This window comes from Macaca fascicularis, chromosome 9, assembly GCF_037993035.2.
Source record: "Macaca fascicularis isolate 582-1 chromosome 9, T2T-MFA8v1.1".
Taxonomy (NCBI): Eukaryota; Metazoa; Chordata; class Mammalia; order Primates; family Cercopithecidae; genus Macaca; species Macaca fascicularis.
Window position 1 is genome coordinate 140246775 of NC_088383.1, and position 27295 is coordinate 140274069.

Here is a 27295-nt window from a genome sequence, read left to right on the forward strand (position 1 = left end):
GGAATAATAAATAATGCTGCTACGAACATGTGTACTCCAGTAGATATCTGTTTGAGACCCTGATTCCAATTGCTGAGTCCCATGGTAATTCCACGTGTAACTGTTTGAGGACCTGACGCACAGTTTTCCACAACTGTAGCTACTCTGAAGCACCAATGTTGCTTTAGGGATATTTGTTCAAAGCAACTCCCACACAGTCTCTAGAAGTGTAAGCATGGAGCGCAAAATATCAGCTTTCTCTCACCCAGACCCCTGGATGGAACATGGGCCTGAAATGTCAGCTTTCTCCCATCCAGACCCCTGGGCGAACACAGGCCTGCGTGCTACTGAACACAGGCTGTCCTCCCCTAGGGCGTGGATCTCATTCATGCACCAAAGGGGTCTATTTGAGTATTGGGACCGGAAGACTCTCCAGTGTGAGCTGCGGACCGGATGTCTCCAACGAGTGCCCATCAGGGACCGCCTCCTCCACCGAGTCCTGAAGCACATGTCACTCGCCGCTTCTGACGGCCACCCACCATGGATACTATTTCCAACAGTGCTGTTGTCACAAATTAAATAAAGTGGCCTGGCCCGGGAAGCAGCTGCTGCTCCTGTTGCAGTGAGTATTCTGTGACAATGTCCTGTCTGTGGCTACAGCAACACGATCTGCACAGCGACCAGCCTCCTCGCACAATGCTTTCATTAAAGCAGCCATGGGTGACCTCCTTCCTCCCTGATCTGTCTACAGACCAACTATTTCCCCACCCTCCTTCCAGGGGCGCGTCTAAATCTGGCCCCTGCTTGAAGACCACAGGGACCCCCAGGGATGGCAGCACGTACCACTGTGTGCCTGAGTGAGGCCCTGGCGCCTTCCCTGCTGGGTCGGTCAGAGACTCTCCCTGAGGGTCCTCAGCACAGCAGGCATCCAGCCTCTCATCGGCCCTTGGCCTGTGCCTGCCAGGCAGGCACAGCCGAAGTTATCCAGTGTCCCTTTAGCACCGGGAGCCCGGCCACCATCACAGCCACTGGGTTATTGATTTTAGCGCAGTGGCTCTATAGACGGACAGGAATTACAGCTGGTGGGTGGGACTGCCAATGGTGCAGAAGAAAGACATCCTGGGGAAATCCTTGGCAAAGGATTGCTGAGTTCCACCCTCACTCTGCCCCTCACTTGTATTGGGATTTAGGTAAACTGGTCTTCAGTGGCCTTTGACCCTGCCCCCCAGCTTTAAGTAATGGAATCAGTTGTCCGGAATCCATAGGCCTTTCAGCTTGAAAATTTTGGGTTCTGGGAAATTCAAATCCCTAAAGATTGTGGTGCCTGGGGCACGATCACCTCACTCTCTGCCTGAGCTTCCCATTAGAGATTCCGGTTAATGCTGAGCTGAGCAGCATATTCGGGCTGGGTGATGCGGCGTCCGCCGTGCTGAACGCTTCCTGACTATGTTTGTCTGTTAGGACCGGGCTGAGTGGGTGTGGAGCAGGGCAGCCATCTCTGCACTGTCTCGTAGAGAACACAGAGAACTGTCAACCAACACCCCAGAGCGTCGTTGAAGAGGGTCGTATCCACAGAGCACAGGTGTGACTGGATGCCGTTCATTAACAAAGACTCAATGAGAGGTAAATTTGTGCCAAGAATCGTTCCCGGCACCAGGGCCTCAGTGGTGAATAGATATGGGAGCACCCCGCCCCTCAGGGTCTGACATGCCAGTGTGGGAGAGAAAATAGGCCAGGAATTGACACTGAAGAGAATTGCAGGTGATGATAAATGCTGAAAAGCAAATACAACAGTGAGGAGAAGGAGTTCGTTCCATGGGCCACTTCAGGATGGGAGAAGTAGGGCCGTGTGCTGGAGCTGAGGCCTGAACAGTGGAGGAACCACCGGCCGATGGGACAAGGTGTTATATGACTTCATACAAACAAATGCTGCACAAAAGTGAACAGGATGGTACCACCGCTGCACATACCAGCAGGGATGACTGTAAAGAAAGCACGTATCTGAGTGAAAAGGCCATCGCAGAAGAATGCACAAACGATGCTAACATTTATGTGAAATTAACAAAAACTGAAGTATGCAATATATTGTCTAGAGATAATGCATGTGGTAAACACACTTTTTTTAAAAATAGCAAAGGAATGATTGGCACATCTTCAGGGGAGCAGTGACCTCTGGGGTGAGCAGGAGGTGAGGCTGGGGGCAGGGGCTGGGACACTGGAAACATCAGGTTTCTTAGACTCAGAGGGAGGCACTGGGTGTCTATTGTATTAGTATTCTCTATACTGGACATAACCTTATGCATGCTGTGGCCCGCATGATATATTTCCATATTTTTTCTTTAAAGAGAGGGTGAATTGGAGCTAACAGTGGAGATGGCTAACATAAAGTGCAGGGTGATTCTCAGGGAAGGCACAGGGAATGGAGCAGCTCAGAAAGAACGCGAGGTCCCAGGAGCATCGTTTCCTAGATGAGTGAGCCAGACCTTGCTCATGGGAGTGATTTCCCCGTGAAAGCAGCTCTCCCCTTTGGAGCCCAACAACGGGGTCTCCATTTAGGAAAGTCTGCACCTTATATGCTTAAACGTAATAATGCCAGCTCAGATGCCTGTGGTTGCATTCTCAGTAAGAATTCACTTATCATGCATAACAAACTATGCAAAGGGGTTTTGTTGGTTTGTTTGTTTAAATCCAGTAAGTTTTCCACTAGAGGTAACTCAATCCTCCACTAGAAATGAACACGTCTTTCCCGCACAAGCCCGATGAGTTTCAGGAATCTTGAGGTATAAGCAATTATATTGTTACAGCATTTTTGTCTCTGAAAATCTTTAAAATGTTAATATGTATTATGACATTTTTGATTATAGTGGAGGAGGAAACAATTCCTGGGTGATTTAAAAAAAGACCTTATTCCCAAATGTCTGAATTACTGTTGTTATAGAACCTGTTTCAGCATCTGCAGATTTTGCTAATGAGGAAAGCCGACAGCCACATGAAAGGCTGCGTGGTGGAATTCTGGCTTGGAGACTTTCTGACTTGTTATGTAGCTTGGCTGGTAAGTTACTGATAGAACAAAAAAATAGTCACTTCCCAGCTGTTCTGTGGCAAGACAAAATGTTAAATTTAAACCATTAAATAGCTCTGGAAGCAAAGAACAGGTGGCAAATGGCTTCCCAGGCAGATGGCCCTTTTTAATATCTATTTGGTAGTTACCTGCTCTACCAGAGACTGAAAGTACTTACTCATATTTCACTCTTCTCGCCCGAACGCTTCAGTCATGGTGGGCCAGATTTTAAAAATAAATGCTGTCTTTCTTAAAAGAAAAATCACTTTGGCTGAGCACAATGACTCACGCCTCTAATCCCAGCACTTGGGGAGGCCAAGGTGGGCAGATTACAAGGTCAGGAGTTCAAGACCAGCCTGGCCAACATGGTGAAACCCCGTCTCTACTAAAAATACAAAAATTACCTGGGCATAGGGGTGTGCACCTGTAATCCCAGCTACGGGGGAGACTGAGGCAGGAGAATCACTTGAACCCAGGAGGCGAAGGTTACAATGAGCTGAGACCATGCCACTGCACTGCAGCCTGGGTGACAGATCAAGACTCCATCTCAAGAAAAAGAAAGAAAGAAAAGAAAAGTAAAGAAAAGAAAGAGAGAGAAGGGGGAAGGGGGGGGAGAGAGAGAGAAAGAAAGAAAGAAAGAAAGAAAGAAAGAAAGAAAGAAAGAAAGAAAGAAAGAAAGAAAGAAAGAAAGAAAGAGAAAGAAAGAAAGAAAGAGAGAGAGAGAGAGAAAAGGAAAGGAAAGGAAGAAGGAAGGAAGGAAGGAAAGAAAGGGAAAGGAACACAAGAAAGAAAGAAAGAAAGAAAGAAAGAAAGAAAGAAAGAAAGAAAGAAAGAAAGAAAGAAAGAAAGAAAGAAAGAAAGAAAGAGGGAGGGAGGGAGGGAAGGGGGGAGGGGAGAGAGAAAGAAAGAAAGAAAGAAAGAAAGAAAGAAAGAAAGAAAGAAAGAAAGAAAGAAAGAAAGAAAGAAAGAAAGAAAGAAAGAGAAAGAAAGAAAGAAAGAGAAAGAAAGAAAGGAGGGAGGGAGGGAAGAAGGGAGAGAGAGAAAGAAAGAGAGAGAGAGAAAGAAAGGAGGGAGGGAGGGAAGAAGGGGGAGAGAGAAAGAAAGAGAGAGAAAGAAAGAAAGAAGAAAGCAAGCTCTGTGAGTGACTGGAAAAGGAGCAGGCTCTGCTGGGCCTATCAACGTGCAGAAGGGAGTGCTGTCCCTGGAGTCAGGGGAATTGCTGTGTTGGGTGCAGGCAGGGTGGGGATGGAAAGATGTGACCTCTGCTGATGACCCACTGCCTGGGAGGGGCCAGCCTGGTAAACAGACCCCTGTGAAGCGGAGGCCAAGGGACACCCCGTCCCCTGGGAGGGCAGCAGGGACCAGCCTTCCCGCCCGTGCTGACGCCACTCTGAAAGAGAAGTCCGGTTCACGGCTGAATCCGGACCTGGTCACGGGCTCTTTAAGTATGATGTGGCATCTTGGTTAAGCTAAATCTCGCGCAAGGCACCGAATTCCGTGCAAGCTTTATGACTGTGGGCTCTTTCCAACACACAGCCTGCTCCTTCAGGGTCAGGGTAGTGCCATATTAACTCTCCCAGATGAGCGTATCCGGGTACCCAGACAGCTTTTCACGGTGCCTTAAGCAGAGTTCGAATAATACAAACCCCGGTTTCTCCACAGAGCCACTACCTATACTTTGGGCCAGATGATTCTCTACCACTGGGGCTTGTAGGATTGTGGGGGCTTGGGGGTTGTAGGATTGTGGCACCTTCCCTGGCTGCTACCCACCAGATCCCAGTAGCAACCTCAAGTCATGACAACCAAAACACACGGATAGTCCCACTGCCAAATATCCTCTGGGGTGCAGAACTGTCTCCAGTTGGGGACCACGTGGAGCTCTGAGGTTACTGACTTTTATACCAAAGCCAAGGATGTAAGTACAACAGTCAAGCTCACTTATATAAAGTGGGAATTATCTTCCAAATAAAAACAGGATAATTCTTCTGTAGATAAATTAAAGGACACAACCTTTTATAAAATCAGTCTGAATATAGAGCAAACTTGGGACTGAGCTGTGTTCTTCTGAGTCCATCAGCACCTGCTTCGCACTGATGTCCTTCTATTTCCTCTCCCCCAGGCAGAGGCCACTCCCTCCACCCACCCCTCCATGGGATAGCTCATCCTTGTCCTGCCCCTGCCCAGTTCATCTATTTTAAGGGGTGTCGGAAATTTCCTAGGGGGCTGCCTGAGCATTCGCTGAGACTGCCCATCAGCAGAGACGACGCCTTGCTCCCGTCGTTCTGTGGGGCTCTTGCGGTGGTTTAGGAAACAGCCCTAAGGGTACAGATAGGCCAGCTCTCTATCCCCGCATCTCATCAAGTCTTGGTTTTCAAAAAGTACCCCAGGCACATGTTCGGATGGTTTTCCTCATGGGCATGACAGCCTCGCTCCCAAGTCCAGAGGAGGCTGCCACGACAGCACCACCAGGCAGTCCCACCTCCCGATGGAGCCCTCACCAGGGGCGCCCCTGGCAGCACCGCACCCACCCGTGAAGCCTGGGATGGGCTGTGCTGCTCACAGCTCAGACCCGCTCAGCGCCGGTTCAGACCCAGCTTCCTGATGGTATTTCAGCCTGCACCCTGTCCTGTGGGGCAGGGTCTCCAGGTCAGATGGATCAATGCCAGCAATAGGAAGGCAATTTTAGGAGCTACCTTCTGAGTAACGCCCCTTTCATCTTCCTGTCAGCCCATTTTTCCAGTTATCTACAGGACAGACAACGTTGGTGCTGGCCTCATTCTAACTGAATGCACATTATAGCAAATTTGATCATGGAACCTTATAAAAGGCAAACAAGAGAGGATGCCTAATTGTTCTGTCACCTTATAAATCATGTAACAGATACGGAAAGTGAGGCTGCCCCTGAGGTACACAGCTTTTGGTTCTAAGATTAATTTTCCTCTGAAAACAGTAAGTCATCCCTAATATATGTCAATGGACTGGTAGCTTTAACCAAATTCTTGACACAGCTGCAATTTATGTTCCACTCCGAGATTATCCATGTGTTTTATTTATTTTCTCCATCACACCCTAAATGCATGTTCACTGACATGCTGAAAGAGAAATACGATTTTGATCTTCAGAATACAATATCCTACTTATCAACTAATTCATCAAGCCAACATAGAAATAGCGAACGCCGAAGGTCCATTGTTGAAAAAGACCGTATTATATTTATTAGCAACAAAGTCAACAAACTGCAAACACTCCAAAAATCGGAAAGTCGTGGAACTAGGCTGTTTGTCCTTCTACCATGAACTAGTATGTATATATTTATGTGTGCGTCTATCAGAGTCTAGTGAGTCATTTCCTGCTACTCATAATCTAGCAATTAATTATATTAATACAATCTTCCATGGAATTTCTCTACAAGTTTTACCATCTCACATGAAGAACTGAAACCAAAATAATAGAGTAAATCCTCAATTCCTGGGAGTTGGCACTGTCATTCCAAATTAATGGAGATGTTGCTAAGTTTGGAGAAACAGGCATTTCACAAGGGTGTCTGGGTCCCGAAGCATGTAGGTTACAATTAATGGATGGACACGCATGCCTGTGAACACATAGGGGCAACAGAGCTGCAGATGGGACCCAGGGCCTCCCATCTACTCCAAGTGCCTCATCAATGCATCTCACACCTCTCAGGACACCAGAATGGCCACCCTCCCGGCCTCTGCCCTGAGGACATCTCAGAAAGGGAGCATATCCACTGCACTGACGAGCTCAAATGCCTTTGTGGCAGCCCAAGCCTCTCGTACTCCAGGCTGTCACAATGGGTGGGACCCCAGCCCCCGTGTCCAGCACAGGGCCAGAAGGCAAGCCAAGTGGGCGGCCTGGGGGGAGCGGCGTGCAGCTTGGCTCTGGGCTCACACACCAGGCTCCGCTCCAGCACACCAGCCTCCACGTCCTGCGCAAGAAAATCACGACTTCCTGGGGTCCTTGCACTTCTGGACCACGCATGACTCCCCATAAATTCCAGTTAGTAAACAGAAGCCTCATTTCCCCAAATGGAAACTTTCACCTTGGCTTTACAGCAGGAAGTGCCAGGGTGGACCTGACAAGGTGGCTCAGTGGAGTCAGGTCCATTTGCAGGGTCTGAAGTCAAGCAAAGCCCAAACGATCCCAGCCGAATGTTTCCCCCTTAACCGCAGCTGGGCTTCATGTCCCACAGCACCTGGGCCCAGGCCAGTGGCATCTGACCAGGAAGCCTCAGCGCCCTCACTAAGGCAGCACCAGGCACCGGGACTGCGCTGAGCCTACCTGAGAAGGGGGACGTCCGGAGGGGTATTTTGATGGGTGTCAAGGTCAGGAAGTGGCGCGGCTGCACACTGGAGGGGGACGGGCCCCGGAGGCTCTCAGGGTCCATGGAGACCATGGCAGCGGCAGCAGCGGTGGCGATGGTGATGGCGGGGCTGCTGGTCGGCTTAAGGCTGTTATGGCAGCCACCTGCGGAAGAGGGATGCAGAGGGTCAACAAGGGGACGCCCAGGGCCATGGGTGACAGATGCCCATCTTGCAACCGCAAGATATCAGCCCCTAGAAAACAGGTGAGGGGGCACTACCCCTCTTTAATGGAAGCCCACAGTATGTACCACTGTCCGCAGAACAACCAGTTGTGATGAGTTCTCCATCTGTGAAACGCTGACACACACCCAGCACATATACAGGGCCATGTGATGCTCAGTGAGCCACAAGGCTTACAGTCACCAGGGGACGAGCCAGGATCCAGGTGTCTTACAGAGAAACCGCTTGTCCCTGGTGCCCGTGTGCTAAGTACCTAATCAGAAGTGACCATGAACAGCATGCAGTGACTTGGAGCAGATGCCGGGGAAGGCCCGGGAGTGCCACATAAGACAGTGGGGGTTTGGAAGAAGGGGCAGCTGTGAGATAGGTTTCCAGAGGGCGCCAGGCTCAGCTGGGCCCTGCAGGGAGTGGCCGGTCACCACACCAGCTGCTGCAGGGGAGAAACCCACACCCAGCTCAGCGTGGGTTGCTCCCTGAGAGGAGTCAGACTGCAAGCATGGAATCGGGCATCTCTTCTAACATCAACGGAAGCATCTGAAAGTTTGCTTCTTCCTCTGCCTTTTCAGTAAAACATTTTTTCTTTTAAAAGACTCCTCAGTTCCCCCAAATAAATGTGGTATCTAAGAAGTATTTTGTAGGTGCCATTTTACATAAATGGTGGAAGCTTAGTCTGGCCAGCTCTGGACAGCAATTTGGAAACATGTTTTTAAAACCTTGATATAATTCACAACTCTTGATCTGGCACGTCCTCTCCTGCGACTCACCCACATGCCCAGTGCCTTAGGACACAGGTGTAGAATGTGGAGCTAGAAATATCAGCAAAAGCTGGACAGCTGCACGAAGGATGGTGCACCATGCATGGGACGGTCAACGGTCAGTATGAACACATCAAGAAAGATCATTAGTGCCATAGCGGATGTCTCATGATACAGTACATAAATAAAACAAGCTAAAAACCATATAGATTCCTACAATGTATCGTCATTCAGTCAACCAGTCTTTATTTAGCTGACAAGTGCCAGGCATTTTCCAGCTCTAGCTCTTTGGGACAGAGCAGTGAACCAAACACTGGGAAGGCTGACCTTCGGGGGGGTCCTCCCAGGGAGGGGAGAGGCAGGGTGCTCATTCTTCTCGTTGATTTTCTGTACTTTCCAGGCTGGTGGGCATGGTGGGAAAGCAGGGAGGGGGCATCTAGCCTTGGTGTGTGGGCCTCAGTTGTGACTGGGGGTGGCCAGGAAAGTCCTCACTGGGAAGGAAAAAGTAGGTAAAAGTCTGCATGAGGCAAGGCGAGGCACCCTGCTGACTCCTATAGAAGAAGCAGGTGCGCGAAGATGCTGTGGCCGGTGCCTGTGTGGTGCCTTCCAGGAGCAGCAAGGAGATGAGCAGGGCTGGGGTGCAGCGTGCGAGGCACCGAATACAGGGAGATGAGGAAGCCAGGGGTTGGGGGGGCAGCCAGGCTTTGCCAGCAGATACAGGCAGGGGATGACTTGGGTTTTACAACAAGTGAGGCGAACCACAGGAGGGAGCGGAGCCTGTGGAGCCTGCAGAGTGGCGGAGAGTCCAGCTCTGAGTCTCGTCTGAATGTCTTCATCCTGCCTGCTTTACTGGGAACAGACGGGCCGGGGACAGCATTCGCTTCCAGATGGGCTCAGTGCCATACCCTATAGAGTCCCTATTTCAAGGAAGACATCCAGGCTAGAGCTAGAAATTTGGAGGCATATAGGAGGTACTTAACACTATGATGTCAGATGTGGTTAAAAATAGAAGAAAGTCGTGATAATGAACATATCTAGATGGCAGAATTACGGCTGATTTTCTCTCCTTTCTTTTGGAATCTCCCATGATGAGCATATAAAGATATTTTAAATTAAATATAATTTGTTATAGGGCAGCTTTAGGTTTACAGAAAAATTAGATAGGAAGTAGAGAGAGTTCCCTAATAGATGCTCCCACTCCCCTCATTGTGAACATTTGGCATCAGTGTGGTGCCTTTGTTACAGTTCATGAACTGACACAGTGTTCACTGGGGTTCACCCTTTGTGCTATGCATCCTGTGGGTTTGGACAGGGGCACTGTGGGATCATAGGGAGCATTTTCACAGCCATTGTACCACCATGCATTGTGGTATCATACAATGCATTATCATAGCCCTTAAACTCCCCTGTCCTCCACCTGTCCATCCCTCCTTCACCCCAGTCCCTGGCAGCTGCTGATCTTTCTACGGCCTCTCCAGCTTTGCCTTTTCCAGAAGGCCATTCAGTTGGAACCAAATACTATGTAGCCCTTTCAGACTGGCATCTTCCTCTTGGCAGTATCCATTTAAGATTTCTCCATGTCTTCTCATGACTTGATAGCTCATTTCTTTTTACTGTTGAATGATACTCCATTATCAAGATGTGCCGCCGTTTAGAAGCACAATTGTTGGATTTTATGGTAGGAGCGTGTCTCACTTTTTAAGAAACTGCCAGACTGTCTTCCACGGTGGCCATGCCATTTTGCATTCCCCCAGCAGTGAATGGAGTTCCTGTTGCTCCACATCTTCACCAGCGTTTAGTGATGTCGGTCTTCTGCATGGCAGCTTTTCCAAGTATGTCATGGAATCTACTTGTTGCCATAGACAGATTTGAAGTCAGAAAAAAATAGGCACTATTCAAAATATGTCATCTCAGTAATAAAACACTTTAGAAAATTTATAAGATAAAGTGATTATGTGGATAAAAAGGTCCTTCCTGAACTCCCCACTGAACACTGTCCATCTTTCGTTATATTGCAATTGTCTGGCCTGGCTGTGTTGGAAACATATCACAATCACACCAAATCTGTGGCTTTTTCATGAGAAGCTATAAGGAACACTTCCTTTGTCATAAAATGCCCTTCAAAAGTCCCACGCTGAACCACAGCCTTGTATTCCAAGGAAGGGACATGCCACATACGTTTGCTGTATTCTGTTACCCAGCCCCATCGTAATAGGTGCTGCTCTGATAGATAACCACGATGTCAACAACCACCTATAAACAGGTTCATTTCTGTATTTATTGCTATGCAGTAGATTGCAGGGTCCAAATAGTGTAAGCATGTGGGGTGTGCATGTGTCAGTGTAAGGAGGGAATTTTCCGGAAGTTTTGATGCACTAAAGAGCCCTACATGAATTTAATCGCAGTGGCTTCTCCCCTTAGGATCTCTGTTTGCATGTTGCCTCCCCACAGCTGTTTCCACTGAAATTTAACCACTTTGGTTAAATTTAACCTGCTTAGTGGGCCTCTGAGTGAGCACAAAAGTTAAAGCCCTTGCTGGGAAGTTATTTCCAGTTGAGGAAGGAAAAGATGGTATCAGAATGACCTGAGGGAGTTTTCCAAATCCTGGGAACCACTGGGAGCCCCAGAAGCACAATGGGTGGGTGAGAGGGAGGGAGGGCTGTAAACATGCAAAGCCCCTCAGGTCACTGTAACATCCCCCCTGCACCCCTTCCCAGTGCCCGAGTCCTGCCCACCCACAAGCTTCTCCCTGGTCTCAACGCAGGCTGACCTTCCTGCCAGGGGTGCTCTGACTGTCATTCCTGAAACTGCTCCTACCCAGCAGAGGAGGACCAGAGGCAACACACCCTCCATTTAGCAGCCCTGCCGGAGCATGGGTGCAGCAGTGCTGGTGATCAGGCCCGAGCAGTGGGCTCCCGGGTCGGGGAGGGGCTGTCCAAGACCACCCACCCACAGGAAGGAAAGGTCAGACCTCTATAGGGTGTGATACGGGTGCAAACAGATACAGAGAAGCCATACAGCTTGGTAATTAGTACACAGATTGGCACCCGAGGAGTCCGGCTCTCAGTTCAAAACCTGAGTGTGATAATTTGGGTCTTACCTGAAGGCTGCACTGAGCAGGTCCCAGGGGGAAGCTGTGTCCCCACACCAGGCTCATGCTTAGCCAGTCATGGCAGGCTTGAGGGAGCAGCAGGGAAAGGCTCGGGCCCTGGGGTCAGTCACGCTCCCAGCACATCTGCACCCCTATCCCGGGAGCACCTTCATTCTCATGTCTCATTATCTGAGGCCTCGGGCAGAGGTCCTCCAGGTGCATCTGCTAAGACCTCCTTGTTGGCGGGTGAGGGCAAGAGCTTAAAGCCACCTCCGTGCTCTGACTCAGTTCCCAGGGAATTCCTGCTCCAAGCCCTTCCCTACTCCATGACTTCAGGGTCCCTAAAACTGCAGGAGCCTTTTGTTCAGTGTTCCCTGACAGCGTGAGGACCCCACGTCTGTGTAGATCACTCTGGCTCTAGACCTGTGTGCTGGTCAGTGGGGGAAAGAGAACAGGGAGTCGACACGTCCCCCAACTTCAGACTCTTGCCTGTCCCAGCCAAGTACATGACCCAGGCTTCCCGTCTCTGGTCTCAGGGTGTAGTTTTAATGGCTTCTCTGACACTGCAGCCCAGCTCTGCCTGTCGGCTCACCTGAGCCCTTGAGAGAATGTGGGCCCTGCCCAGAGCTTCCCCCAAAGGCTCTGTGTCCACACGGGCTGCCAGGGCAGATCAGGGAGCCCCAAAGAACTGAGTGGGTGAGGCTCTTCCTTCCCTCCTCCGGGAAGTGTTGCTGACCACACATCAGGTGCCGTCCATGTGGGCTGTGCTGTGAGCACAAGACCTGGAAACATCCGTGTAAAATGTAGCATTTCACAGTGCGATGTGGGGGTGGTGGTGACTGTGAACCTTTCAGAGAAAGGTCTAGCGTGGTACACAATGCTTGAGAGCATTGCTGTCTTAGTTAAGAAGACAGGACCAAACTTCACAATCCTGGTGAGAAGCCACCTAGTCAATTTTTTTTAATGAACTCAATCTGTCGTTTGAAATGAAGATGGCCTTTACCAATTAGTAAAAAGTCACTAATGGTGTTTTAAAAGAAACAGATACTAAGGTGAGAGTCGTTTGTATATAAAAGTGAGAAGAGATTTTTATCACCATGTGATTTTGTTGCAAAAAATCATGGGTCAACTAGGTAGAAAAATAAATAAGTAAACTTTCTTATCTGCCTCTTTAAAGAAAAACTTGAAAATAGAGTTTTTAACCTGTTCTGAAATCATATGGTTGCATATGAAAATTTAACACTCTGATTCATTCACAAAGTCAGCTGAATGATATCACTGAAGATAGAAAGTTAATAACCATATCAACAGAACGATTTACATAATTGGTGGATGAGATTGAAAGAAGAGGTCCTGGTATTGAGTAAGGCTTCTGCCCAGCTCCAGCCCTTGTGAAGTGTGTTGTTCGACCATGACCACGATCAGAACTGAGTCCCAACAAACCTCAGAGATAGCGAGGGTGCAGTTCCAGACCACCACAGTAAAGCAAATATTGCGATACAGTGAGTCAGGCGAACTTTTTGGTTTTCCAATGCATACAAAAGTTACGTTTACACTATACTGTAGTCTGTTAAGTGTGCAATAGTATTATGTCTAAAAAAATGTACATCCCTTAATTTAAAAATAGTTTTTTGCTAAAAAATGTTAGAGATCATCTGAGCCTTCAGCAAATTGTAATTCTTTGCCAGTGGAGGGTCTTGCCTCGATGTTGATGGCTGCTGACTGATGGGGGTGCTGGGTTGCTGAAGGCTGGGGTAGCTGTGGCGATTTCACAGAAGAAGAACAACAATGATGTGCGCCACATCGATGGACTCCTCTTTTCAGGGAAGATGTCGTTGTAGCATCCAATGCTGTTTGGCAGCATTTTAGCCTCAGTAGAACTTCTTTCAAAATTGGAGTCAATCCTCTCAGACCCTGCTGCCGCTTTATCAACTCAGCCTGTGTAATATTGTAAATCCTTTGTTGTTATTTCAACAATGTTTACAACATCTTCACCAGGAGGAGATTCCATCTCAAGAAACCACTTTCTATGTTCACCCCTAAGAAGTAACTCCTTAGGTGTTAAAGCTGTATTTGAGATTTTAGCAATTCAGTCACATCTTCAAGCTCCACTTCCAATTCTAGTTCTCTTGCTGTTTCCACCACATCAGCATTTACTTCCTCTAAAGAAGTCTCGAAACCCTTGAAATCATTCATGACGGTTGAAATCAGCTTCTTCCAAACTCCTGTTAACGTTGATATTTTGACCTCTTCCTATGAACTATGAATGTTCTTAACGGTATTTAGAATTGGTGAATCCTCTCCAGAAGGTTTTCCATTTATTTTTCCCAGACCCATCAGAGAAATCACTATTAACGGTAGTTATAGCCTTATATTTAAAAAATACAAAATATATGTCTTAAGTAGTAAGACTTGAAAGTTGAAATGACTCCTCCATTCATAGGCCGCAGAATGGAAGTTGTGTTAGCAGGCATGAAAACAATTCATCTCATCCCCATCAGAGCTCTATGTGACCAGGTGCATTGTGAATGAGTAAAAATGTTACTAGATCTTTGGGGTGTTGCTTTTCTGGCTGGAAATCTCTGTGGTCAGTGGCACCTTGGCCTGACTTCTTATCCTGAGTCCAGAAAGAATGAGGTACACAGACAAGTGAAGGGTGAGCAAGACAAACAGGAACTTTATTAAGTGTTAGAACAGCTCAGAGGCTCTCAGCAGAGAGGAGGCCCTGGAGTGGGTGGCTCCTCTCTGCAGGCAGGTCATCCTGATGAGAGTTCAGCTCTCAGCAGAGAGGGTAGCTTCTGTCTGCAGCTGGTCAACTGGACATCTGCAGCTCTCAGCAGAGAGGAGGCCCTGGAGAGGGTAGCTCGCTCTGCGGCTGGTCGTCCTACGTCTGCTGCTGTCTGCAGAGGAAAGCTCCTCTCTGCAGCTGGAAGTCCTGGCACCTCTCCGTCCACTGCTCTGCTCTGGCTGAGCCTGGGGCTTTTATGGGCCTCAGAGGAGAGGAAGTGCCTGCCAACTGGTCCATGGGCAGCCATGAGTGGGCCCGGAAAAGGCACAAGTCCCTACTGCAGCCCGGCCCCCAGCCTTCAGGTCCTCCCTGGCCTGAAGGTGCAGCCTCACCTGGAACCCACCCCTTCACACCCAGGAGCCCGTCTGCCTCCTGCCACCACCCATGATGTCCAGGTTGCTTGCACCCAGGGATACCCACAGGCCAGTGCTGAGCTGCCACCAGCCCCATCTCAGCCTCCCACCCGTGCTTATTGGTGCCCAAAGTCCAGAGAGGCCAAAGCAGCAGGGCACTGTGCATCAGCACTACCCTGAGTGTGCACACACCTGGCTGGACTGCAGCAGCACCCGGGCTTCGCTCCAACCCTACTCCAGGATCAGAGTAAGCGCTGGGAGCAGGGAGAGGCCAGGCAGAAGGGGCAGATACCCCCAAGCCTGAGTCCTGAGAGCACTGGGAGGCCCAGGCCCACAGCTGTAAACTGGGTGGCTGCAACTGAGCCTCAGGAGCTCCCACCCTGCCAACTTGAGGGCGGTCATGGCTCTTACTTGTCCTAGCTCTGCAAGGTGAGCAGACCTGGCTGTGCCCTTCTCTGCGTCTCCCTCTGCTGCAGTGGTGGCCCCTGCACAAGTGAACCCGATGTTCCTGGGGCTGGTCCCATGAGTCCTGGCTGCAACTTTGGCCGGGTGCTCATGGGCTCCCAGGACATGGCAGAGTGAGGTCGAAGCTGTGGCAGAGGCTCCAAGCCTTGGAGCAGGTCCTGCCCAACCATGCAAGGGTGGAGGTGGCAGAGTTGACTGCCCTGGGGACGTGGGGCACAGGGGGCCCCACTGCTGCTCCCACCACCAGTCCTGCTGCCCTAGCCACCTCCTTGCAGACTGGGATGGGGGCTCCAGGCCTGTGCCAGAGTCCAGGGGCAGGGGTGATATTGCCACAAGTTCCCCTGTGGCCCCAGTGGTCAGGGGTGGTCCAGGGCTCCCCTCTGCCCAACTCACAGCCCTGTCAGGTTGGCTCCTCTGGGAGCAAATTGTAGGCCCTGGGCCCAGCTGCCAGGAGTGCCAGGCTCAGCAGTGGGAGCAGTCACTTCTAAGCCTGTGTGGGGCAGGGAGGGATTCCCAGGCTCCTAAGACCACAGGAATGCCCTGCTCCACAGCCAGGCTGGGCAGCTGCCGTGGTGCCCAGGGAAGGCTGGGCTCCTGCCTGCTCTGTGGAGTGGCAGACCCAGCTGTGCCTCCCTGCTGCAGCTGGCATCTTGGCAGCAGCCACTCTAGATGGGCTGCTGCTGCCATCCATAATATTTTGATAGGAATCCTTTTTGTTTTATTTTATTTTATTTTTCTGAGCAGTAGTTCTCAATAACGGGCTTTAAATATTCAGCGAACCATGCTGCACACAGAAGTGCTGTCACCTAGGCTTTGTCCTTCCATTTATAATGCACAGGCAGAGTAGATTTAGCATCATTCTTGAGGGCCTTAGGATTTTTTGAATTGTAAATTAGTCTTGCCTTCAACTTAAAGTCACAAGCTGCATTAGCCCCTAACCAGATAGCCATCTGTCCTTTGAAGTTTTGAAGCCCATCACTGACTCCTCCTCTATAGCTATAAAAGTCCTAGATGGCATCTTCTTCCAATAGATGGCTGTTCCATGTGCATTGCAAATCTCTTATTTAGTGTAGCCCCCCTTCACTGATGCTCTTAGCTAGGTCTTCGGGATAACGGCTGCAGCTTCTCCATCAGCACTTGCTGCTTCACCTTGCACTTTCATGTTACGGAGATGGCTTCTGTCCTTAGACCTCATGCATCACCTCTGCTAGCTTCAAACTTTTCTTCGGCTGCTTCCTCCGCTCTCTCCGCCTTCACAGAGTTGAAGACAGTTGAAGACAGTCAGGACGTTGCTCCGGATTAGGCTTTGGCTTCACAGAATTTGTGCCTGGTTTGATCTTCCATCCATACCATTAAAACTTTCCCCACATCAGCAATGAGGCTGTTTTGCTTTCTTATCTTTTTGTTTTTGTTGTTCACTGGAGTAGCACTTTTGATTTCCTTCAAAAACATTTCCTTAGCATCCACAGCTTGGCTAACCAGTTGGTGCATGACACCTAGCTTTCAGCCTGTATTAGCTTCAACACATCTTCTCTCAGCTAAATTATTGCTAGCTTTTTATTTAAAGTGAAACATGCCACTCTTCTCTTCATTTGAACACGTAGTCGCCATTGTAAGGGATTAATTGATACAATTTCTATTTGTGTGTTGGTTTGCTTGTTTGGTTTTTCATAGGGACTCTCACTCTGTCACCCAAGCTGGAGTGCAGTGGCGCAATCTTGGTTCACTGCAACCTCTGCCTCCCAGGTTCAAGCGATTCTCCTGCCTCAGCCTCCTGAGTAGCTGGGATACCAGGTACCTGCCACCATGCCTGGCTCATTTTTATATTTTCAGTAGAGACAGGGTTTTGCCATGTGTGGCCAGGCTGCTCTCAAACTCCTGACCTCAAGTGATCTGCCCGTCTCAACCTCCCAAAGTGCTGGGATTATAAGCATGAGCTACTGCACCCAGCCTCAACTGATCTAATTTCAATATTGCTGTGTCTCGGGGAAGAGGAAGGCCCAAGGAGAGGGAGAAGGATGGGGAAAGGCTGGTTGGTGGAGCAGTCAGAACACACAAGACATTGATGGATTAACCTCCCCATCTTATATGGGTGCAGTTCGTGGCACCCCAAAACAATCACAATAGTAGCATCAAATATCACATCAAATATCATAGATAGCATCAAATATCATAGATCATCACAACAGACGACAATAATTAAAAACATTGAAACACTGTGAGAGTTCCCAAAACGTAACAGAGACATGAAGTGAGCGCATGCTGTTGGGAAGATGGCGCCCATAGACTTGTTCCACCCAGCGTTGCCACAAACCTACAACTTGTAAAAACACACTCTCAGCAAGGCACAAGAAAGGGAGGCACAATGAAGAGACATGTGCCTGTACCTAGTGGGCAGGCGAAGCCTCGCACCAAACCCGCAACCCACAGAGAGCCCACAGAGCACGGCAACCCCACGTGCACATCATAAAGGCAAGAAGAGTGCACTTCAGGAGGATACCCAAACCCGTTTACTGATAACCGTGCAACAGTAACACACACAGAGCCCAGTGTTGGGAAGAAGAGGTGTGGGTTGCTTTTTGTTTTCCTTCCTGGGTCCTTCTCTGCACCCCATAGTCAGACATTTACGAAGCCAGACGGTACCTGGCTCTGGGACTGGAAAGATGATATAACGCAGGCACCCAGGCCAGCAGAAGAGTGCCTTCGGGTGGGAGCAGCCTGAGGACACCAGCCAGGAAGGGCGCAAAGCCAACTGGAGCCTGGGGATGCCAGCTGCCCCCCTCGGAGATGCCTCCTGAGCTGAGTTTGAAGAGCAGCAGGCACTCAATGCACTGCGTGGACGGATAAATACCATAACTCACTTTCCTCAAAGGACCACAGAGAATCCCATAGTTGAGTAAATAAACAGTGAGATAAGACAGGTCCAGCCAAAGAAAACTGCTAAGCCAGCTCAGAGATAAGCCAGAAATGCTATCCCACAAGGATGGCTTATAAAAATCAATATTTTAAACAAAACAGTAATTAACCATGTGCTTCCCTTGAGGGCAGGCTGAGGAGAGGGTGCGGAGCCAACGTGTCCAGAAAACCGGCATGTGCTCGACACCCAGCCCCGCATGGCTGCTGCCGTTGTTAGCATTCGCATTGTTATTGCCACTCCTACCTTCTTCTCTGATTATTGAACTTACAAAAGAGCTTCGCTTGCATGTTGTTTTTCAAACGTGTCCTTTAATATCCACATGCAGGCAAATGTCCATTGCCCCTATGTTTCGTGGGAGAGGTCAGGCTTGGCGAGGTTTACAGAACCTGCACAAAGGCTCGTGATGATGAAGGTGCCGATATTCCTGCTCCAGTGTCTCTGGCCTGAACCCCACCCTGCCAGGCTGGGGCCAGGCCCCCTCCCCACACTGGCTGAAGTCGTGCCTCGTCCATCTGATGCATCTGAGAGGACTAGGGCTTCCCAGAGACGCTCCTGGGCCTCACCAGGTCCCACCCTGGGGCTGTGTGCACTGAGGCATTTGGCCGGGCTCCACATCGTGACTTCCTGAAGACCCCACTGGCCTCAGCAATACTGGGAGGGCAGCCCTGCCACCGCCTTCTCTGCTCAGAGGCAGACCGGCTGCTGAGATGCTTCCAGAACCTGCCTCCAGAACCTGGCACCCAACCAGCAGCTGGATTTGGCTTTTCCTGGGACTCAGCAAAGAGGAAGGAAGAAGAGGGACAGTGGGGTGGGAACCCAGTGCAGTGGCAGGCGGCTCCAGAACATCCGGCCGAGTGGGCCAAGCCCCACCACGCCGGCTCAGGGCACCCACACGCAGCTGGGCGGCTCTCCAGGTGTTCTCTTCCTCTCTGGGCACACCCTAGGATGGAGCCAGCCTCAGTCCAGAGGACTTTGGTCTCTGCCTGCACTCTGCAGAGGAGGTGCCCGCAGAAGGCACATGGCTGGAGAGGACTGTCGACCCAGCCAGACCCTCCCTGCCCGGCCCAGGCATCAGACCCCTCTGCCCAGGGGATGCTCACCCAAAAGGAGCATGCTGGCATCGTGGGCTCCGGGGCCTCAGGCTCGGAAGCTTGTCAAAGACTAAGTTGGGAATTATGCCCACCGGTGGGGTGCAGAACAGATAAAATGCTAAGCATTTACCTTCTGCATCTTCACCAGAGATCAGGAGGAAGGCCAGGACAGATCTGCCTCTGAGAATGCCAAGTGGAGGGAAGGCCTGGAGGCCTCCCACAGGGCAGAGGGTTTTAGGTAAAGCCCAGGATGGCTGGTGAGGGTCCCTGTGACCGAAGGCTGAATCCGACAAACACCAGTTGCCATGCTGTCTGTGCTGAGCAACACATTCAAGAAAACAAACAACCATTAGTTTATTATGCCTGTTTAGCAACTGATTTCAGCTCCAGTGGAAATCCTTCAGGCGCCGTAGCCACCAACTATACCAGAAATAACGGTAACTACTTCTGCAGAAATGACTCTTTGATCAGGACAGTGATGTCAGGCACAGAAGACAGGCCCAGTGAGCTTCCCGGGGAGATGAGCCTGGGTCCACAGCAGGCACTGGGGGCTCTGACAACACGGTGGGCAGCGGCAGAATGAGCTGGTGCAGAGATTCCGTCGACAGCACGGGTCCTTCCCTCCATGTCCTCTGAGAGCACTGCGTCTCGCACCTCCACACACAGCTCCACACAGCTTGCAAGAGTCAGGAAATTCATCAGGAATTAACTATGCTCCTTTTGGAAGACCAGCGCTAGGTGTTTGCGTATCTGATTCAGGCGCCGTGCAGATTCAGGACACGTGCGTTTGAACCGCTGTTGGATGAGGCGGCCAGCATTTGCAATTTCTGGTGTTTGTTGTTCTGGTTGTTTTCTGAAAGGCATCCAATGCCTGGTTATAGTTGCAAGTTTTGAACGTGCCAAATGAATAATCCTACAAACTGGGCTGGATCACGGCCCAAGCTCCACGGGCCCCTTTCATCTCCTTGCCATGTTAGGTGTTTGACTATCCGGCTCTTGCAGTGTGGTGGAGTCCCCAAGGGCCCCACCGTTCTTTCTTCCCTGCCAGCCCTGTGCCTGGGGACCCCAGTGCTCAGGAAGTGTCTGTCTGTGTGGAGCCACACCTGGCCGGTGGGAGGGATGACCCTTGGCAACCCTTCCTTCCTGATCCTCCCACGCCACAGCCTGGTCTGTGAACTGTGCCGTCCAGCATGGATGCGGGTAGAACCCTTGGCAACCTCCCAGCAGGGAAGCTCAGGCCCTCAGTGCTGCCCACCCTTCCCGGACGTGGAGGCACCTGCCTCACCTCAGCAGGCTCAGCACATCAGCTTCCACGGGGCCTAGAGGTCACAGAGGCTCCTCGCCCAGGTTTCTGCATCTGTGGGGTGGGGGGAGTGTTGTTTAGCGGACCAAATGGGTGGCCTGGATGAGGTGCCCAGCCGGGAGCTCGGGAGCTCCCCTTTCCCTCGAGGGCTTGTCTGGCACCTTTGCTGATGGGGAGGCTCTGTCCACGGAGTAAGACTTTGGAGACTGTTTTTCAGACAAAGCAGCAGGGAGTTGGGGTCCACAGTGGAGTGGGCCCGACCTCACCCTCAGGCCTGGGGCCCCTCACTCAGGCAGCACCACCTTCCACTCTCCACACTCCTTCCATTACCCTGGCCTAGGTCGGGTCCCTGCCCCATGGCAGTGGGTCCTGGACTCCCAGGGGCTGCCCGTGCAAACAGCCTGGGACCCCCGTGGTTGTCAGGACATAGCCTGGGCAGCCAGAATGGAAGCCCCAGCAGTGACTACACACACTGGTGATCCTCGGGCAGTGTCTATTGGTGGCTCGGGCACGTCCAGCAGGCCTCCTCCCCGGGTCTGGAGTTACCAGGAACCCGGTTCCCAAAGCACTCGCCTGCCTCCTGGGGAGTCCCTTGGCCAAAGCCCCGGGCTTTGCTGCCACAAACTCAACGTGGAGCCTGCCACAAAACGCCGAGGAAAACTTTCTGAGGATTGAGGCTTTGGGAATTGTCATTTAAAAGGTGACTCTCAAAGTGAAATGCAGTGGTGGGGGCTGACCCCAACGGTGGACCTCAGCTTTCCCGCCTCCGTCCAGGCCCCTGGGCTGACCGAGGCTCCCTCATCTGCGGAGAGGAGTCTCCAGGGGGGAGCGCATCATTTCCCCAGAGGAGACGCTGCCCACACCTACCCCATCTTTGCAGTGGGTGGCACTGGCTCAAGGTCTCCAGAGGTCACTCTGAGTGTGCCCAGGAAGCCCCAGGGCCAGGCTCTGGGCTTCCAAAAAGGATCTTGGAGCCAAACGGAGCTCTGGTGAGTGCTAGCAAGGAGTGGATGCCGGGAAGCCCCACTTCTCTAGGCTTTCCAGGAAATATGGAAATAACAGGATTTACTCAAAGGGAAAGTCAGGAGTGAGAGGGAAAGTATCCCCCGGTGAAAAGCTTCCCAAATTGAAAAACAAATAATTTGTCAGGGAACATGTCACATGTTTCATGTAATTTGTTGCACAATAATTTGAATATTCATTTTATTAAAATGACAGTACCCAGGAGAACAGATTGCTGTGAATACGTGGTAATGTAAACGTCCTGATTACTGTAAGGAACCAGGTCAGAGAGGGAGAGAGCGGGAAAAGGCAGGGAGCAGTTTCCATCATTAACTGCTTGTTCAGGTCTGTTTTCTTCTCTTCCGTTTGGTTGAGAGAGGAACGGGGCCAAGCGTGTGATGGAAGCACCACTGCTGTCGAACACCTGCTCAGCACCGAGGAGGAAAGCGTCCTTCCTTTTCCTGCTCCGCTGTCTTGCACGCAACTCACGGTTGTTTATCCCAGACACGGGAAAGGAAAGACTCTCGTAAACTGCATTTCAGAAGAATGCACATTTTCGTATTCTAAAAGGATCATTCCGTTTCTTCAAAATGGGATTTAGCAAGCAGAATCCAGACTGGGCGGTGGACGGCGCCTGCACAGCAGCTGTCCTCCAGAGCGGCACCTGCTCAAGGCAGCCAGGGCCAGCGCCACTCCCAGCTGCACTTGCTGGTTTTGCTCAGCATCCCATGGCCACGAAAAGTGACATCAGCCAACGGATGGGTCTCTGCTTTAGGACCCTTTCTGCCTCTCTGTCCTTGAAGGAGGTGTGAAGGTGACTTTCCCAGGCACATCTCTTTCATTTCATCTGTGTGCCCCTCCTCTGCTGACGTCACAGGTCAGTACACCACGACTGCTTTACAACGGGCTTCTTCACTCCGGCTGTTTCGTTAAAACTCCCTCAGGGCCCAGCTCCTCCAGTGCAAGGCATGGCTGCTGCATGGCTTGTTCGTGATCTGGCTCTGCACAGGCACTCACAGACAGCAACTTACCCCAAGATTCCTCCCAGGCCCCAGAAGGGGAGGACCCACCTGACCCCTGACATTGCCCTTGTGCTTTTCTAGCCAAGCTAAGCCCAGGCCAGATGACACTGTCCCTTGGCATCATGGCTTCGCTTAGCAGCTATAAAAAATGTGGACATGGCCCCGTCCAGTCTGCCTGCCTCCATCCACAATCCCAGTTCTGCAATCTGGATTGTCACACCAGGTGGAGCCAGGCAGGCTCAAGGTCTCACAATGGAGCCTAAGCCTGTGGGCACAGATCTGAAAGACCCGTAGGCCCCATGTTCCATGACTGACACTCCTCTCGGGCCACTGACTCCTGATCCATACTCAAAGGTGCCCACATCACCCTGCTCTCAGCATTGAAGGGATGCAGCCAGGGTTCACCCTGTCCCTCCACCCCATGACACAGTGCCTCACAGCTGGGCCTCCTCCCACAAAGCTAAGGAGCTAAGAGGTGCAGCTTTGGCGTGTGTCCAGGGAGGACCCTGACGATGTAAGCTCGAAATGTCCACTGGGCCCCACTGCACGGGTATGAACAAGCAGCCCTGCTCCCCACACACTGGACAGAATGTCTAACCATTGAGTCACCGGAGGTCTACAAGCATGAACGTCACTTTCCCTGCCTCGGTAAAATGGACCAGTAAAAGGCGAGGACGTATGCAATACTCTCTGTAAGATGGGAGAAAATTCACTTAGCTTTGCACGTCAGTTTAGGAAGACTAATGCATTGATAGTGTTGTGATTTTGTGTAATTTGTTGCACAATAATTTGAATATTCATTTTATTAAAACTAGAGATTAATGACACCACCCAGGAGAACGGATTGCTGTGTATACGTGGTAATGTAAACGTCCTGATTACTGTAAGGAGCCAGGTCAGAGAGGGAGAGAGCGGGAAAAGGCAGGCAGCAGTTTCCATCATTACGAAACAATGGACGGGTTCTCAGAGGTTTCAGAAATCACCCCTCAAGAACTTACCTATGTAACCAAAACCCACCTGCACCTCAAAAACCACTGAATTAAAAAAATTTAAAACTATTTTGAAAAAGGAAGATTGGATGGTTTTACAATAACTTCCAATGAGCACCATCAGCCCACCCTTTCCCCCTGTGCCAGCATCAGCTGGTGGGGGAGGTGGCCATGGGCTCTCCGGAACTGGAGATCCAGCACAAGGTCCAGACGCGGGCGCCTGGACAGGAAGTGGATTGTGACAACGTGCGTGCGCCCCAGGCTGGCTCAGAAGATCCCTTTGCCTCCCCCAGACCCTCTTTCTATCAGAATCCCAGACATGCCTGCCTGCACCAGGCACACAGAGACTCCTCAGGCAGGATCCTGCTCCAAGACCATGCCTGTACTGTGTATGCAGCAGGTGCTTAACACATACATGTTAATTGGGTGGCTGCTAGACAGCATTCTCCTCCTGAAAGATCCATTCAGTGTGTGGCTTTCATGAATTAGAAGGGTCCGCAGCTTCCTCAACTTCCAAGGTTCCTCCTGATACGGGGCTTCCCTGGGGGGAATCCAGCAACATCCCTCTAAGTACAGTCCAGAGTGGGCATCTGTCACTAGGAAGATTAACCCTTTGCCCTAGAATACATGTGTTTACATCACGAAAGCTGCAGCAGGCAGATTCTATTCCCAACCAGCAGCCCAAGGCTTCATTGACCTTGAGAGAAGAACAGAAGCCTATTTGTTTGTACAACAACAAAATTTTGTGAAGAGGTTCTTTAATGCATTAAGCAAAACTCCGCTGTTCATCATCCGGCAGCTGTTTTCAAACCACTTCATTATGTTCAACGCACATGCAATTTACACTCACCTCTCACCTGCCTCGTCATATCCCTTGGCAGTAACAGAGCACAGGAAATTATTCTCAGCCCATGTCTCTCTCTTCGGAGACGCATTTAGACAGCGATGCAATCAGCCAGCTGACAATTTTCAGGGATTCTCCGGCTTTGCTAAGTCTATCTTGGTTATGAAATTAACATGATTGAATGCCTCATCATTGAGACACCAAATATGCTTTTCTCTATACCACCTGCCAGGATGAGTTCTGTTCCTGAATCTCCCCAGGTAAGTGCCTGCTGCTTCCTTCCATGACTGTCCGGGATGGTAGACGGGTCTTCAGTGGATCACGGATAAATGTGTCCACACTGATGACTTTATTCCTCAAAACCCGAACACTCTCCCAGGAAACAGCCTCTGGACCAGGACTCCCTGCAAACTCCGGAATGAATATGTACAGTATTGGAGAAGGAAGAGCTAAGACAGAAATGCTCAGAAAAAAATTCCTCATCATGTGTAGCTGCTGTTGAGTTTTCATGTCAATATGACATAACAAGACACGATCATGCCTGTCCTTGTAGAACTGCTACCCTAAGCGAGACGAGAGTTTGAGATTCCAGAATCAAGGCATTGGTGGGGACTGAGGAAAACAACGTCACCACTGAACTAAGAGCTGTGAGAAGGAACAGAGACTGGGCTCGGGAGAGCGGGGCCACACTCAGAACTGTCTGCTCCTCCACCCCAGGAACAAGTGGTGACCATGGAGGTCACAGAGGGTTTAAAGCTGGAAGATGGATTGGCGAGGTTCTGGAAAGTACAAAGGAGATGTGAGTTCATTCTTTGAACCCAGCCCCTGGATGTTGACGATTCCTGGCAGTGCACGCATACCCCAAAGCTCTAACCACGGGAGCAGTCACTGCAGCTGCCCAGATGGACAGCCAGGAAATCTCCCGCAGGCCTGCGCCACGAAGATAGTGGCCTGGCCTAGACGTGAGCCACATGAGAGGGCCGCTCCCCACCTCCCGGCAAGCATGCTGATGCCCACAGGCATGTCCACACACTTGGCTACTTAACGACATTTTTGGAACCCTCCCAGGCGCAGGCACTGTCCAGCCAACGGCCCTGCCTATCTGGCTCAGGTTCTCGTCTGGGGAGCAGACCAGGGACAAACTAACAGAAAACTTGAGGGTGCGAAGTCAGTGTTGGGGAGGACAGTGCCCATGGCAGAAGGATAAACACAGAGGCCGGCACGGGCTTCTGAGGTCAGGTCTCAGCGCAGGTCTCAAGGAAGCAGGGATAAGCTCTGAGGACATCTTGTCAAAAGTTGCCCGGAGGAGGGCACAGCGACTGCCCAGGCCCCAGGCAGAAGCCAGGAGAATGGAAACGAGCCAGTGACAGGCACCTCCTGAGCCGGGAGAGCCACTGACTTGGGAGGGAAAAGGCTAGGTGGCCAGAGCAGGGGTCTCAGGGGCCACCATGAACTCTGGACTTCATTCCACATGTGGGGAGCTTCAGCCACTCCCCAAAACAGGGCCTGGAGGGAGGAAAGTCTGAGGACACCCAGCAGGGTGTGGGAGATGGAAGCGGAGGGAGGCAGGGGCTCCCGGCTCCTCCTTCACCCGACTCTGAAACCCCAGGCCGAGCCGTGTGACCCCGGCCAAGTCGCATCCTCTCCTGGAGGCTGCTCAGTTTCCTCACCTGTGAAATGGGGCAGCAATGCCTCAGGCGTTCACTGGTGAAGATGAGATGAGGCCACCCCTCCTGTCCTCTCCTCTTGAGCCACATCATCTTTTCTTTTCTTTTCTTTTTTGAGACAGAGTCTTTTTTTTTTTTTTTTTTTGAGACGGAGTCTCGCTCTGTTCCCCAGGCTGGAGTGCAGTGGCCGGATCTCGGCTCACTGCAAGCTCCGCCTCCTGGGTTCACGCCATTCTCCTGCCTCAGCCTCCTGAGTAGCTGGGACGACAGGCGCCCGCCACCGCGCCCGGCTAATTTTTTTTTGTATTTTTAGTAGAGACGAGGTTTCACCATGGTCTCGATCTCCTGACCTTGTGATCCGCCCACCTCAGCCCCCCAAAGTGCTGGGATTACAGGCGTGAGCCACCGCGCCCGGCCTGAGACAGAGTCTTGCTGCATCACCCAGGCTAGGGTGCAATGGCCTGATCTCAGCTCACTGCAACCTCTGCCTCCCGGGTTCAAGCAATTCTCCCGCCTCAACCTCCCAAGTAGCTGGGATTACAGGTGCCCACCACGATGCCCAGTTAATTTTTGTGTGTGTATTGTTAGTACAGACAGGGTTTCACCATGTTGGACAGCTTGGTCTCGAACCCCTGACCTCAGGTGATCCACCCGCCTCGGCCTCCAAAAGTGCTGTGATTACAGGCGTGAGCCACCGTGCCCGGCCCACATTGTCGTTTCAAGCTATGAGACCGATCATGTCTCTTCCCTGCCTTGGAGTCACTTCCTGCCAAGGCTGGCCTGGGAGCCCTTTGCTGTTGGTGTCCTTGCCTGCCCAGGAGTCACCACCAGGCCCTTGAGGGCCCCTGCTCTCTCCCATCCTGGGGCTTTGCAAGGAGGAAGTGCTCCTCCCTCCCGTGGGAGCTGTCTTGGGCTCATGGGGCCTCAGGTCCCCTGAAAGTCCTCCCTGATGACTGCTGGACCCCCACAATCCTCCTGCGTGGTCTTCAGCCCCACACCTCCCTCTGGGCCCTTCTGCTGCCACTGTGTGTGCCAGTCACACCTGTTTAAGGAAGTCTGTCTGTCTCACGGGTCCCAGAGCCCAGAAACCTCGCCTGACTGGGTTCAGCTCTTTCCTCCCTCAGCCTAGTCCAGCCTCACAGCTGTGTGTGCCCCCTCAGGCAGGGACAGGGCTACCTGGTTCACGGGAGCCCTAGATTAGAGGAGATGAGCCACGGGGAAGGGCCCGATACAGTGCCTGGTACACAACTCATCAGTCGCTTTCCTTCCAATTCCGAGGCATATTCTAAACGTGGGTTGACTTTACACAGCGACAGAGGAAAGGTGAGGGGAGGAAGGAGGGAGGGAGGAGGGAGGGAGGAGGGAGGGAGGAGAGGGAAAAGGCCTGGGCAGGCAGGCGGGCAGGA

At 51.2% G+C, this 27295-nt stretch overlaps 1 protein-coding gene across 2 annotated transcripts in view; it reads right to left on the bottom strand.

The window, feature by feature from the left end:
* Nucleotides 1-27295, bottom strand: part of TCERG1L (transcription elongation regulator 1 like) — a 232072-nt gene that overhangs the window by 171778 nt on the left and 32999 nt on the right. The window contains exon 4 of one of the 2 annotated variants that reach the window (XM_045361756.2): nt 7340-7525. The exons of the other annotated variant lie outside the window; for it this stretch is intronic. Coding sequence (XP_045217691.2) covers nt 7340-7525 — 186 coding nt within the window. The remainder of the gene's footprint in view (nt 1-7339; nt 7526-27295) is intronic. 2 annotated transcript variants of the gene reach the window in all.